Source organism: Myotis myotis, unplaced genomic scaffold (genome assembly GCF_014108235.1).
Source record: "Myotis myotis isolate mMyoMyo1 unplaced genomic scaffold, mMyoMyo1.p scaffold_m19_p_27, whole genome shotgun sequence".
Lineage (NCBI taxonomy): Eukaryota > Metazoa > Chordata > Mammalia > Chiroptera > Vespertilionidae > Myotis > Myotis myotis.
The window spans coordinates 194716-206848 of NW_023416332.1; the positions used below are offsets into that span (position 1 = coordinate 194716).

Below are 12133 nucleotides of genomic sequence, written 5' to 3' on the forward strand. Positions count from 1 at the left end.
TTCTACAACTTATTTCTACTTATTTCTCTATTTTTACAGCTTATTTCTACCACTTATTTCTACATTCCTACAGCTTATTTCTAACACTATTTCTACCGCTTATTTCTACTTATTTCTCTATTTCTACCTATTTCTACCTATTTTGTTTTTGCTTATTTCTCTACCTCTAACTATGAACTATAGGTCGGCTTGGCTGCTTTTGCCCAAACCTTTCCTGGGTTGCAACCCCTGCTTATTTCTACATTTCTACAACTTATTTCTACTTATTTTCTACTTCTTTTTTTAAAAAAATATATATTTTATTGATTTTTTACAGAGAGGAAGGGAGAGAGATAGAGAGTTAGAAACATCAATGAGAGAGAAACATCGATCAGCTGCCTCCTGCACATCTCCTTCTAGGGATGTGCCCACAACCAAGGTACATTCCCTTGACCGGAATCAAACCTGGGACCCTTCAGTCCGCAGGCCGACGCTCTATCCACTGAGCCAAACCGGTTTCGGCTATTTTCTACTTCTTATTTCTATATTCCTACAACTTATTTCCTACTCTATTTCTACGGCTTATTTTCTACTGCTTACTTTCTACAGCTTATTTCTACCACTTCTTATTTCTACCTTAGAAATTTAAAAATGCTTACTTTAAGAATGCTTCAATTAAGCATATTCCCAGGATTTACAAAGAGCTAATTTTACCACACTTCGGCTCCCTACCTTATTTTGTTTTTTGGCCTTCTTACTTTTGCTTTTTAAGCTTAACTTCTTATTTTCTAACTTTTGTTTTTTAAGCTTACTCTCTGCGAGCCCCTTGGAGCCTCCTTTCACCGGACCACTTTTTAATTCCCCCGAACTCAGGCCCTGGTGGGCGCCACAGAACTAGAGTATAAAGAGGCAAGTTAATGCTTTTTGTTCATTAAGTGGTAGCCATTCGGATTTGAGAGTTGTCAACAGTAAGAGAAGGAGAGGGGTGGTCCTGAAAGTGGGTCAGATAAGACCCACACCAGGACCCTGGGGGCGGTGGGTTGTGGGAGGTGCACCAGCATTTAAAGATGGGGAGCAGCAGAGGGGAAGCCCAGAAGGCCCTGCAACCATGGGAGGCCTGCAGAGTGGGGAACTGGTAACCGGGAGAACCCACACGAACACCTGGTGAAGGGTGTGTCAAGGCAACAAAGGTCACAACAGACAAAATGACTGCAAGCAGGTGTGTTGCATTTTAGCTACAGAATGGTCGCTAGTGCGTGCATTACCTCAACCGGGGGAGACAAGGAAAAGGTGAGCGAATTATCCATTGTCACAACTGCAGTGGAGGAGGGTCAGTTGACCACATTGCAGGGGTGTAGCCATTAGACCAGGCTACTGTCACTCTAACGCAGGTCTGGGGGATGCAGCAAGGAGGTGATGGAGCCAAAGATAATGACACTTTCCTCAAACGACTTTCACCATTTGGCAAATAAGGAATTCAAATTAAAGCCCAAGTTAATGGCTACTTGGGCTAAGAAATGAAAAAATATGAGACGGATTATATGGAGCAATGGTGAAAAGCGCCTGGCTGCTCACGGTCCCGTACACTGACTACGGCATCTCTAGCCTGGACCTCCTCCCTGGGCACCCAACTGCCCCTTGACCTCCCCACCAGGTATCCGATTCAGACCCTTGATTTCCCTGGTCTGTCCATGTCTGCTCCCCCAGTCTCCCCACTTCAGTTAGGTGGTAAGAGCACCAACAAGTTCTCTATCCCAAACCTAGCAATGCACTAACCCAGAGCCACGGCCTCACTCCTGCCTTTGGGTTACATTGTAAGAGGCGAAGACAGCCAGCAGATAAGATTATTTGAGCTAGCACAGTGGCTCTCACCCAGGGGTGATTTTGCCCCCAGGGACAGTTACTGATGTCTGGGGACATTTTTGGTTGTCCCTACTTGGAGTGTGTGGGGTAAACTCCTGGCATCTTAGTAGGTAGAGACCAAGGATGCTGCTAAACACCCTACAATGCACTAGACAGACAGCTGCCTCTCTTCCACTCTGCGAACAACGAATTATCCAGCCTAAAACGTCAATAGTGCTGTTTTAGACACCCTGAGGTATGTGATAAATGCCAACAAAGAACAGTGCCCCGAACGGTGTGCTCAGTGGTTACAGTGTCAGCCCATGCACCAAAGGACCTCAGGTTTGATTCCCAGTCAAGGGCACACACCTGGGTTGCAGGTTAGATTGCCCCATCAGGGTGCGTGTGGGAAGGAGGCAACCAATTTTTGTGTCTCTCTCACATTGATGTTTCTCTTTCTCTCCCTCTCTCTCAAAAAAGTCAATGAAAACACATCCTCAGGTGAGGATTTTTAAAATAGCGTTAACGGCAGTCTCTGCCATAATGCATTCTCAAAGCCTTAACCACATCTACACAGGAACTCTTTCCATGTAAGATCACACATTCAGAGGTTCTAAGAATTAAAACACAGGCACATTTGTGGGGGCATCATTCTACATACCACACCCCCTTAATGCAGTCCCTCCCCGGAGGCCCTGGTTTTACGCTTCTGTTTATTAACATCGAGGACACAGTGCTGAGACCCTTGACCTTGTTCTCTAAATCATGGCTTTTCAGAAAGCTTGCCAGTTGAAAACACAATAGTGAGAATGGAATGACCTACTCTTGCCTGAAGGATCTCAGCCATGCCTGTACCTTTGACACGGAGCTGAGGCCTCTACTTTCCAAGGAAACAGGACCTCAGTCAGGTCCCTTCTCTGACAGGGCCGGATATAGAATGTACACTAATAAAAGGGTAATATGCTAAGTAGACCGGGAGACCTTCCGGACATCCTTCTGGACAAAGCCATGGTGGCGGGGCAGAGGCAGAGGCAATTAGGGGCAATCAGGCCAGCGGGGGGAGAGGACAGTTGAGGGTGATCAGGCCGGCAGGGGGGGCAGTTGTGGGTGAGAAGGCCAGTGGGGAGGGCAGTTGGGGGCAACCAGGCTGGCAGGCAGAGTGGTTAGGGGTGATCACGCAGGCAGGCAGGCAGGCAGGTGAGCAGTTAGGAGCCAGTGGTCCAGGATTGCAAGGGGAATGTCCCCCAAGGGGTCCCAGATTGGAGAGGGTGCAGTCTGGACTGAGGGACACCCCCACCCCACCCCCGTGCATGAATTTCATGCACCAGGCCACTCGTCCTCCTATCTAATAACAAACATGGTAATTGACCGTACCTTTGCTACACCTCCCATTGGCTAATCAGCATGATATGCAAATTAACCACCAACAAAGATGGCGGCTAAGTTGCATAATGCAGGCAGGGGGGGCCAGCACGAGCTGCCATCCGCCGGAGTGCGGCCTAAGCCCCGCCCCCAGCCCAGACCCCCCCCTCTGCGGTCCTGGGCTGCAGGGACTTGGCAGCACGCACGATCAGCCGAGGAAGCCCTATTCTTGCAGGAATCCTCCTCCAACGGGCTTCTAGTTCTATATAATTAAACCCTAACATGCAAATCAACCAAACAGTGGAATGACCACCAGGGGGCAGACGCTCAACCCAGGAGCCAGAAGCTAGGCTGAGACTGGCAAGCCTGGAGGTACTGGTGGAGCCTCTCCCATCTCCGCTGCAGGGGGCGGTACCGAGCAAGGGGTCGCAGACTGCGAGAGGGTGCAGGCGGGACTGAGGAACTCCCCTCCCCCCCACCTCCCCCTGCGATGCACAGGGCATCTAGTCCCTTCATAAAGCCTTTGCTTTGAGCCTATAAAAGAATTGCTCATTTAAATTTGACCTACACCGGCTCCACCCCCTCTCCCAGGGCTGGATCCTGGGTGCTGGAATCAGGAACCTCTGAAAGGCCCTGTTGCCCCCACGGGGTGGATGTGACAGGTCAGGGAGAACTCAGTCCGCCCTTCCCTGTGTCCTCACTTCTCAGACCACCGCCTCAGCGCCCTAGGATTTCCCCGTTTAACAGGGACCTGCGCCTCCTGGAGGAACTAAGGAGCAGGATCCCAACTCAGCAATTTGGACTCCAGGGTCTGGGCTCGGAACCGCGGCCTCTTCAAACGTGTCCCGCAGAGGGGGCCACCGCCACCCGCTACACCTTCAACCCACCGACGGAAACCCCGCCAGCCGCCCCCACGGGCCGCCAGCGAGCCATCAGGACGCGAGACTAACCCACAGTCCGGGAGAAGAAGAGACCAAGAGGCACTGAAATGACGACTTGTATGTGGACCAATCCCAAGATTGTTACAAAGAGGAGGGGCGGGTTTATGCAAAACACACCCAGCAGGGAGCGCATGGGAAAAGCAGTAAAGAATTCTATTTTAAGTCTGTTCCCAAAAATCTGCCATTATTTTTAGGAAAAAATAATAAAAAAAGCTGGGTTTAAGAAATATGACATACTGAAAACAATCTAATCGTTAGGCCATAAAAGTAACCACAGCTGATAAAGCAACAGTAACGGCAAGCCTGGCGCAGAGTCGGAGACGCCGGTATCGCTTCTCGGCCTTTTGGCTAAGATCAAGTGTAGTATCTGTTCTTATCAGTTTAATATCTGATACGTCCTCTATCCGAGGACAATATATTAAATGGATTTTTGGGATTAGGAGATGGAATAGGAGCTTGCTCCGTCCACTCCACGCATCGACCTGGTATTGCAGTACCTCCAGGAACGGTGCACCCCCTCGGGGGAACATTGGTGGTTCAAAGAAAGACTTAACATCTGCTTCTCAAGCAAGAAGAAGCGATGGGTGCTCTCGCATAGTCAGCACGCTTCCAGAAGGCTGGCTCTCTTTGTTCCGTTTTTCTTTCACTTTCACTTTATTTTAAAGGGCAGACCCCACGCAGGCCAGTGTGATTCAGGTGGTTGGAGTATCGCCCCCATTCAGAAGGCTAACTCAGTTCTAAAGGCCAGCTCCAGTTCTGCTCAAGGCACCAGCGACCCATGTTTCTCTTTCTCCCCCTTCCTCTAAAATCAGTAAAAAATACATCCTCGGGTGAGTGTTTTCTATTTTTATAGGAAACGATGGAAATTTATTGAGAAACAAGCACAGATTCCCACGTGGGGAGGGCGAGGTTTTTTTTAAAAAGCAGATTTCGCCTTGTCCAGTTTTGCTCAGCGGTTGGAGCATCTGGCCAGGGACTCAAGGGTCCCGAGTTCTATTTGGGGTCCGGGGCGCGTACCTGGGTTGCAGGTTAGATCCCCCCCGCCCCCACCCCCCCCACCCTCCCGCCGCCGCCCCAGTGCGGGGGAGGAGGAGTCCTGCGGGAGGCAACCAATCCATGTCTCTCTCTCTCTCTCATGGATGTTTTTCTCTCTCTGCCTCCCTTTCACTCCCTTATCAAAGCAATGGAAGAAATGTCTTCGGGTAAGGATTTTAAAAAATAAAAATAAAGGCAGATGTCTAGGTCTAATCCTATCAGCCTTAAAAACCCAGACGTGTCCCCCGACTTTACAATGAAGAAGACCGCACCAATGAGGAATGGATGGATGCCTCGCCAAATAAATAAATAGTAAGTAAGTAAATAAATAAAAATAGTTATAGGATTATAGGGAAAGATGGAATTTGTTCTGATAGGCTCAATACAGAGTAGAACTGTGTGCAAAGACGTCAACATCGGGTCCGGGCTGTGAAGTGTACCCAGGGTGCCGTTTCCTTGGTAACAATACAAAAGTAAATGTGGAACGTTATGCTCAGAATTCCTGTCGGCAGCTCTGCAGCTGCACTGATAAGGCTGCTCTTCCGTGGAAGACAATCTGCCAGGCAAGAGGGGGATGCGTTCTTCTTACTGCTATAATTTCAAACAGCAAAGTCTCTGAGCGTCTATGATTTCAGAGAAGAAGACTATTTCTCAGTAAGAAAACAATCACGGAAAGAAAGGGGCCGTTATGACATTGCAGCCGGTCCTTGGGAGGAGTGCTGTTTCTATTAACTTGCCGATGTTTACTCTGAGCTAGTTTTTGCCATCACCAAACCTCAATGTGAGGGAATAAAAATGACGTCCTATCTCCATTTCCCAAAACACAGATCTGTTTTAGGGTCGTCGGTTTCATTGCCCCCGTCTTTCTTTGTTTTGTGTCTTTTATACTCGAGTTAGAAACCAAGCGCCTATTACAATAGTGATTTGAATCGCGTCGGCAGCAGAAAAAAACATGCCACGCTGCTGGGGGCAGGGAGGCGGCTGGGGCGGGCTCGCCCAGCATCGCGGTCCGCTTAGGATGAGATCCGCTGCGAATGAAAACTTGGAGCAAGTTGCTCTTCAGATCCCCACAAATCTCTACCTTTTGACCTCGCATTGCAATACCGGAGGGAGCAGGCGGGCGGCGAATACTCTGCCAGCCCTTTAAACGCCCGGAAGCTGCGCTGCCCCGACGCCCCCACGCGGCGCGCGCTGATGACGTGCGCTGCGCCGGAAGTGCGGCTGTCGGTCCGCTCCGTGATGGCTGCCGCCGGGGCACGCTGGAACCATGTGTGGGTCGGAACCGAGACTGGGATCCTGAAAGGTGGGTGGCAGGACCCGGCGTCGGGGAGTGGGGGGCGGGGTCGCCCGCCCGCGACCCGGTGTGACTGACGCCCGCGTCCCGCAGGGGTGAACCTTCGGCGCAAACAGGCGGCCAACTTCACGGCGGCGGGACAGCCCCGGCGCGAGGAGGCGGTGAGCGCCCTGTGCTGGGGCGCGGGCGGGGAGACCCAGGTGAGCGTCCGGGGCCTGGCCGGGGCCGGGGGGCCGGCAGCCTCGCGGTCCTCGCCATCCCGCCCTCCATCCCTCCTGCCCTCCTCTGCCCGCAGATCCTGATGGGCTGTGCCGACCGGACAGTGAGGCACTTCAGCATCGAGGAGGGCAGATTCCGGGGCCAGAGGCACTGCCCCGGCGGGGAGGGCACGTTCCGAGGCCTCGCCCAGGCGGACGGGTAAGCCCGAGCCCCTCGCCGAACGGGTAGGGAGAGCGCAGAGGCTCCCGTGAGACGGCCGAGGAATGGCCATCAACCCTTAGAGGGCTCGGACCTGGCCTCGGAGACAGGGGCGTGTGTCTTGCCTTCTTGTGTTCATGCCTGTAACGAGCGTTTATTGAACCCCTGCCGAGTGCCAGGCATTGCAGAATGCGAGGGCTGCAGGTAACCCAGACACGCACAGTACCTACTGTTGCACCGTTTGCACCCCGAGGGATTTTCTCCTGATTCCATAACCTTTGGGTGACCCTGAGCAAGTCAGTTCATAGTGAGGATGCCTTTAGATGGGGACTGACAGCCACTCACAGTGTGAGGAGGCTCCCAAAGGAAAGTTAGGAGGACAGTGCTGGCGGCTAGTGGCTGCCTCGCTTTCTTCCTAAGTGAAGAGGAGGTTGCGGGCAGGCTGTGTGGGTTTGGTGGCTCTAATTCTGGCAGGTGAGGTCTAGGAGGCTGGGGGAGTGAGAAGCTTAAGGCAGGCCTTGAAGGATTGGTAAAATGTTGACAGTGGAGAGAGGGGTTAAGGGCATTTTAGAAAGACGCTACTGCCTGGGCAGAGGCCAAGGATCGGTGTCGGGCCACAGGGTACCTTGCAGGGAAGATAAATTGCATTTGGGGGGGTGGACGCCGAGGAAGCATTTTAACACGAGATGGGCAAGGTAGGGTGGGATTCATTGTAGAGGGCTGCACGTGCCATTTTTGTCTTGGAGGTGGTGGGGAGTTACTGGTTTTTGAGCAGCAGTGCTGTGGCCCAAGCTGTGAGCCTGTAGGGGTGTGGAGGATGAACTGGGGAGAGAGCAGTTGGGAGACTATTTCACAGCCCAGGCAGGCGATGTAGACCCTGAACCAGGGTGGAGAGGGTGGAGAGGGTGGGCAGTGTGAGAAAGCGCATAGGCTGGGGCTGGCAGCTTCTAGGGAGAGACTCGCTGGGGCTCCCTGGGAGGAGTACACTGTGGGGGGTGCTGACAATGAGCACGTGGAGCCCGGACAGGGAACTGAAGCTGGTGCTTGACTTTGGCCAAACCCTAACTCCCGACCGGTGCCATTTCAGTCCCTTCAGAGTTACTGATCCTGGCCCCTGGTGACCGGAGAAAGGTTCAGAAAGACCGGCAGGGCCAGGTGCCCCTAGATGTAGCTGTGGGTTACAAAGGCACTTTGCTTTGGAGTATCACAGACTTGATTTCTGGTTCTGACATTTGCTGAGTGGGCAAACCTTTTAATGGCTCAGAGCCTCCATTTCTTCGCTTATAAAACCTCACTCTGTTAAGGAAATGAAATAATATACGCACGTTACCCGGAGGCTTTCTGAGGAGGAGGGCTGGTTGGGGTCTAGTTAATGTGGGGGTGGGTTGACTGGGCTTAGAGAATATTTTCACACTTTTTTTTTTTTAACCCTGACTCTATCCTTCCTCTCCCTGCAGCACCCTCATCACGTGTGTGGATTCTGGGGTTCTCCGAGTCTGGGGTGACGACAAGGAGACCTCCTCTGACCCAGTGAGGCTCCCCTGCCCTGATCCTCGTGGTTGGGGAAGGTGGGAGCCAGGGCAGGAGTTGAATGAGGGCTTCGGGGAGGAGGATTAGGGATCCAGGAATTGACTCTCATTTCCCCTCTCATCTCTCATTCTTTTCAGGTCCTGGAACTGAGGGTGGGCCCTGGGGTGTGTAGGATGCGCCAAGACCCAGTGCACCCCCACGTAGTTGCCACAGGTGGGAAGGAGAATGCTTTGAAGGTGTGGGACCTGCAGGGGTCTGAGGAGCCTGTGTTCAGAGCCAAGAACGTGAGTGACCTCAGACCCAGGGAGGCTGGGGCCGCTGACCATGCGTCAGAAACCAGATGGGCTTTCGGGGATGATGACGGAGGGCAACAGGAAGGGGCACACTAGCTCGCCACAGCCCTGTCCCCCATCGACCCGCTCCCCCAGGTACGGAATGACTGGCTTGACCTGCGAGTTCCCATCTGGGACCAGGACATACAGTTCCTCCCTGAGTCGCGGAAGCTCGTCACCTGTACAGGGTACCACCAGGTGAGGGACCACCCACCCTGACCTCCTGCTGGGCTTAAGCAGCCTCCTAAAGAAACAGCCCCCGGCTGAGGCTCTGCCCGTCCTTTGTCATGGCCATCCTTCCACCAGCCTCCCAAACCTGAGCTCTCAGAGGAGGGAGCACGCCTTTGTCCACTCAGCCCCGTAGCCTTCTCTTACTGTGTTCTGGGGTGGCGTTTCCTGAACTAGGACTCTTCATGTTCTTCCGCCTGGAAGAGAGGAGGGGAGCGGGGGAGGGAGCATTTCCTTCACAGTAGATTTACAGGGCGCAGGTGTCACGAGAGGACATTGGGGTGCTTGTCGAGAGAACTGGGTCTCTGGTCCTGATGCAGCCTCTGGTTTGCTGCGGGACCCAGGCTTGCCTCTCCTCTGGCCGCAGCTCCTCAGCCCCATAGGAGGGCCCGGCTGGGTATCGTTACAGCCCTGACCCAGGCAGGACTGGGTCCCTGGATTTGCTGTTGCCTTTGCTCTGCGTATTGAAGTCTGATCTTGGTGATCTGCTTCTGCTGCACACACACTGAGGACTTCCTCTGTCCTCCCTTGTTCAGGCTAAACCTCTTGGCTTGAAATTCAGCATCCGCTGACAATTGGACTGACTTGCTTTCCCATTCCACCAAGATGGGAGTATGCGGGGGTGGGATGGTCACACATGAAGACCAGGGAATGCTGCCACTTCCCCACCTGGGGGCTCACTCCCCTCTGCCCTGTTCATTTATGCTGCTAAGCTGTTCTCCCCCAACCCCAACCCCCCACAACACTCAGATGAGAAAGTTTCTCTAAGAGTGGATCATAAACAGGAAAGCAGTATATGAAGGAGGGTGTGAAGTGGGTGAAGATGTGGGGGTATAGGGTGAGGGTACCCTTGTGATAGTTAAGTCTTCTTCCAGGTCCGTGTCTATGATCCAGCCTCCCCCCAACGCCGGCCAGTCCTCGAGGCCACCTATGGCGAGTACCCGCTGACCGCTATGACTCTCACTCCCGGGGGCAAGTGAGTGTTTAGAGGGCAGGAGTGGGGTCAGGGCTTCAGGAGGCTCCTGCTGACCCCACCTGCCTCTGCTCTCCTCTCAGCTCGGTGATTGTAGGAAACACTCATGGGCAGCTGGCAGAAATTGACCTTCGGCAAGGTAGCGGACTGGGGAGCCTTGCAGGAGGGTGGGGCAGGATTCCCTCTGGGGCAGTTGAACCCTCATTTAGGCATCAGTTTGTCTGGGTTCAAATCCTGGTTTCAAAAGCTGTATGACCTTGGACATGTTACTTCAACTCCCTGTGCATAGTTGACCTGTAAAATGGATATAATGGTAACTCCTATCTCAGCGTTATGTTAAGAATTAAGTCTCAAAATAAAAAGTGTTTTCAACAATAAATACTAACGCCTCCCCCTTTCTCCAGGGCGCCTACTGGGCTGCCTGAAGGGGCTGGCAGGCAGTGTCAGAGGGCTGCAGTGCCACCCTTCCAAGCCTCTCCTAGCCTCCTGTGGCTTGGACAGAATCCTGAGGGTACACAGGATCCGGAATCCACGGGGCCTGGAGCATAAGGTGAGAGCCTGCTATCTCCTGTGCCCCCCACTCATACTCTGTACAGTTCACTGTGCTTGACTCCTTAAGGTCCCTGGTCTCTTGCAGGTCTATCTGAAGTCTCAGCTGAACTGCCTTCTTCTGTCAGGCAGGGACAACTGGGAGGTAAGCAGTTGGGTCTGGGAAAGTGGAACCAAGAGCATAGATGTGAGATTTCTTCCCGTGGGAGCAAAAGGAAGCAGCTGGAACAGAGACTGGCCCTGCCCATCTCCCTGCCGCATTACTGCATTTTTGTGAGGAGTGTGAATAGTTGTAGTCCTGCCCTACCGGTTTGGCTCAGTGGATGGAGCGTCGGCCTGCGGACTGAAGGGTCCCAGGTTTGATTCCGGTCAAGGGCATGTACCCTGGTTGTGGTCACATCCCCAGTGGGGGATGTGCAGGAGGCGGCTGATTGATGTTTCTCTCTCATCGGTGTTTCTAACTCTCTATCCCTCTCCCTTCCTCTCTGTAAAAAGTCAATAAAATATATATTTTTAAAAAAATAGTTATAGTCCTGACAGGGTTCCTGCCAAGAGTGACACAGGGACATGGATGGGACCTGTCCCCAGAGCAGGAAATGCAAGTGGTGGTACCTGGCCAGATGACTCCCCGTTAAGCCCCCTCCCCTGTGGGTCTGCCTGTGCCCCCGACTCCTCAGCTTTTCTCCACTCACTAGGATGAGCCGCCAGAGCCTCCAGAGCCGGCTAAGTTGTCCTCGGAAGACACAGAGGCAGATGAACTTTGGGCCTCCCTGGAGGCAGCTGCCAAGCGCCAGCGCCCTGATTTGGAGCAGACATCAGGGGTCGTCCCAACCGGGCGGAGAAAGAAGAAGCGGCCTGGCTCTGCCAGCCCCTGAGGGGCCTGAGCTCACTTTGTAAATAAACAGCTGACACCCATCGTGACCCCGAGCCTTTTGTGATGGGAGAAATTAAAGGGGCGCCTGCTCTCTGAGCTGGGGCGGCGGGATATCTGACGTCACAAAAGCAGTGGGAGCCAGTGGGCTGGAGTGGTAGCACCGAGTGCCGGGCGAGCCGGGCCCTAGCGGGCCATGGGCTGCTGCCAAGACAAGGCCTTGAAAACCTCCAATGGGAAGTCCAAGGCGTCCAGAAAGGAGGCAGTCGAGGAAGGTGGGAACAGAAACACAGCTGGGGTGCTCAGGGAACGGGAGAGGGGTCAGGGTCGAGAGGGGGGAGGTGGGAGTGGAGTTCAGCGGCCGCCTCATCCTTGCAGACGCCGAGGAGGTCGATGTGAACTCGTCGGACCACCGGAAGCCCAAGTCCAACGAAAGCCTTTTGATCACCGTGCTGTGGCGGCGGCTGTCCTTGTTCAGCCGTCGGGACTCGCGGACAACCAAGAGGCAGTCAATCAAGCATGGGTGTACGTTCCAGGAGAACAACCCGGAGGAAATCCGGGAGGAGCCGGAGAAGGGATGACCCCAGCCCGGCTCTCGGTCCTCCCCAGCTTCCAGAGAATAAAGTTTCTAACGTGTACTAGCCGGAGCGCTTGTGCCTCTGCTGCCCTCTGCCCGCACCACCCGGGCTGCGGTCTCTTTAAGGCTCCTCCCCAGAGGCTGGCTCCGCCCAATGGGCCGCCGCTCTAGTTCCTGGGGGCGGGGTCACGACAGCGGTCTAG

The 12133-nt window shown here is 53.6% G+C and overlaps 2 protein-coding genes and 1 non-coding gene across 7 annotated transcripts; all 3 read left to right on the plus strand.

Moving 5' to 3' along the window:
* The first annotated feature begins 4452 nt into the window (after window positions 1–4452).
* LOC118649119 lies at window positions 4453–4643 on the plus strand. Its single transcript, XR_004965557.1, has one exon. It is a non-coding gene; the product is annotated as a U2 spliceosomal RNA (small nuclear RNA).
* Window positions 4644–6302: 1659 nt separating this feature from the next.
* Window positions 6303–11403, plus strand: WDR74 (WD repeat domain 74). Of its 5 annotated transcripts, none has more exons than XM_036295786.1 (11): window positions 6303–6462; window positions 6547–6653; window positions 6749–6870; window positions 8328–8400; window positions 8538–8684; window positions 8829–8930; window positions 9836–9936; window positions 10017–10072; window positions 10338–10483; window positions 10571–10627; window positions 11178–11403. In XM_036295786.1, the coding sequence occupies exons 1-11, from the start codon at window positions 6354–6356 to the stop codon at window positions 11355–11357; spliced, it is 1200 nt and encodes a 399-aa protein (XP_036151679.1). In that variant the 5' UTR covers window positions 6303–6353; the 3' UTR covers window positions 11358–11403. The 5 variants fall into 5 exon arrangements, with proteins under 5 accessions (XP_036151679.1, XP_036151680.1, XP_036151681.1 ...); XM_036295787.1 differs by having other exon boundaries at window positions 6547–6614; XM_036295788.1 differs by lacking the exon at window positions 8829–8930.
* An 83-nt stretch (window positions 11404–11486) lies between these two features.
* LOC118649052 (testis-expressed protein 54-like) lies at window positions 11487–11994 on the plus strand. Its single transcript, XM_036295791.1, has 2 exons — window positions 11487–11628; window positions 11732–11994. The coding sequence occupies exons 1-2, from the start codon at window positions 11550–11552 to the stop codon at window positions 11932–11934; spliced, it is 282 nt and encodes a 93-aa protein (XP_036151684.1). The 5' UTR covers window positions 11487–11549; the 3' UTR covers window positions 11935–11994.
* The last annotated feature ends 139 nt before the right edge of the window (window positions 11995–12133 follow it).

What these genes read in the sequence shown, in the direction of transcription:
- WDR74 (XM_036295786.1), top strand. Translation starts at nt 6,354, where the DNA reads ATGACGTGCGCTGCGCCGGAAGTGCGGCTGTCGGTCCGCTCCGTGATG. An exon ending in ACTCTCACTCCCGGGGGCAA is followed by an intron (nt 9,937 to 10,016) that starts GTGAGTGTTTAG and finishes CTCTCCTCTCAG; the next exon opens with CTCGGTGATTGTAGGAAACA. An exon ending in CAGGCAGGGACAACTGGGAG is followed by an intron (nt 10,628 to 11,177) that starts GTAAGCAGTTGG and finishes TCCACTCACTAG; the next exon opens with GATGAGCCGCCAGAGCCTCC.
- LOC118649052 (XM_036295791.1), top strand. Translation starts at nt 11,550, where the DNA reads ATGGGCTGCTGCCAAGACAAGGCCTTGAAAACCTCCAATGGGAAGTCC. An exon ending in AAAGGAGGCAGTCGAGGAAG is followed by an intron (nt 11,629 to 11,731) that starts GTGGGAACAGAA and finishes TCATCCTTGCAG; the next exon opens with ACGCCGAGGAGGTCGATGTG.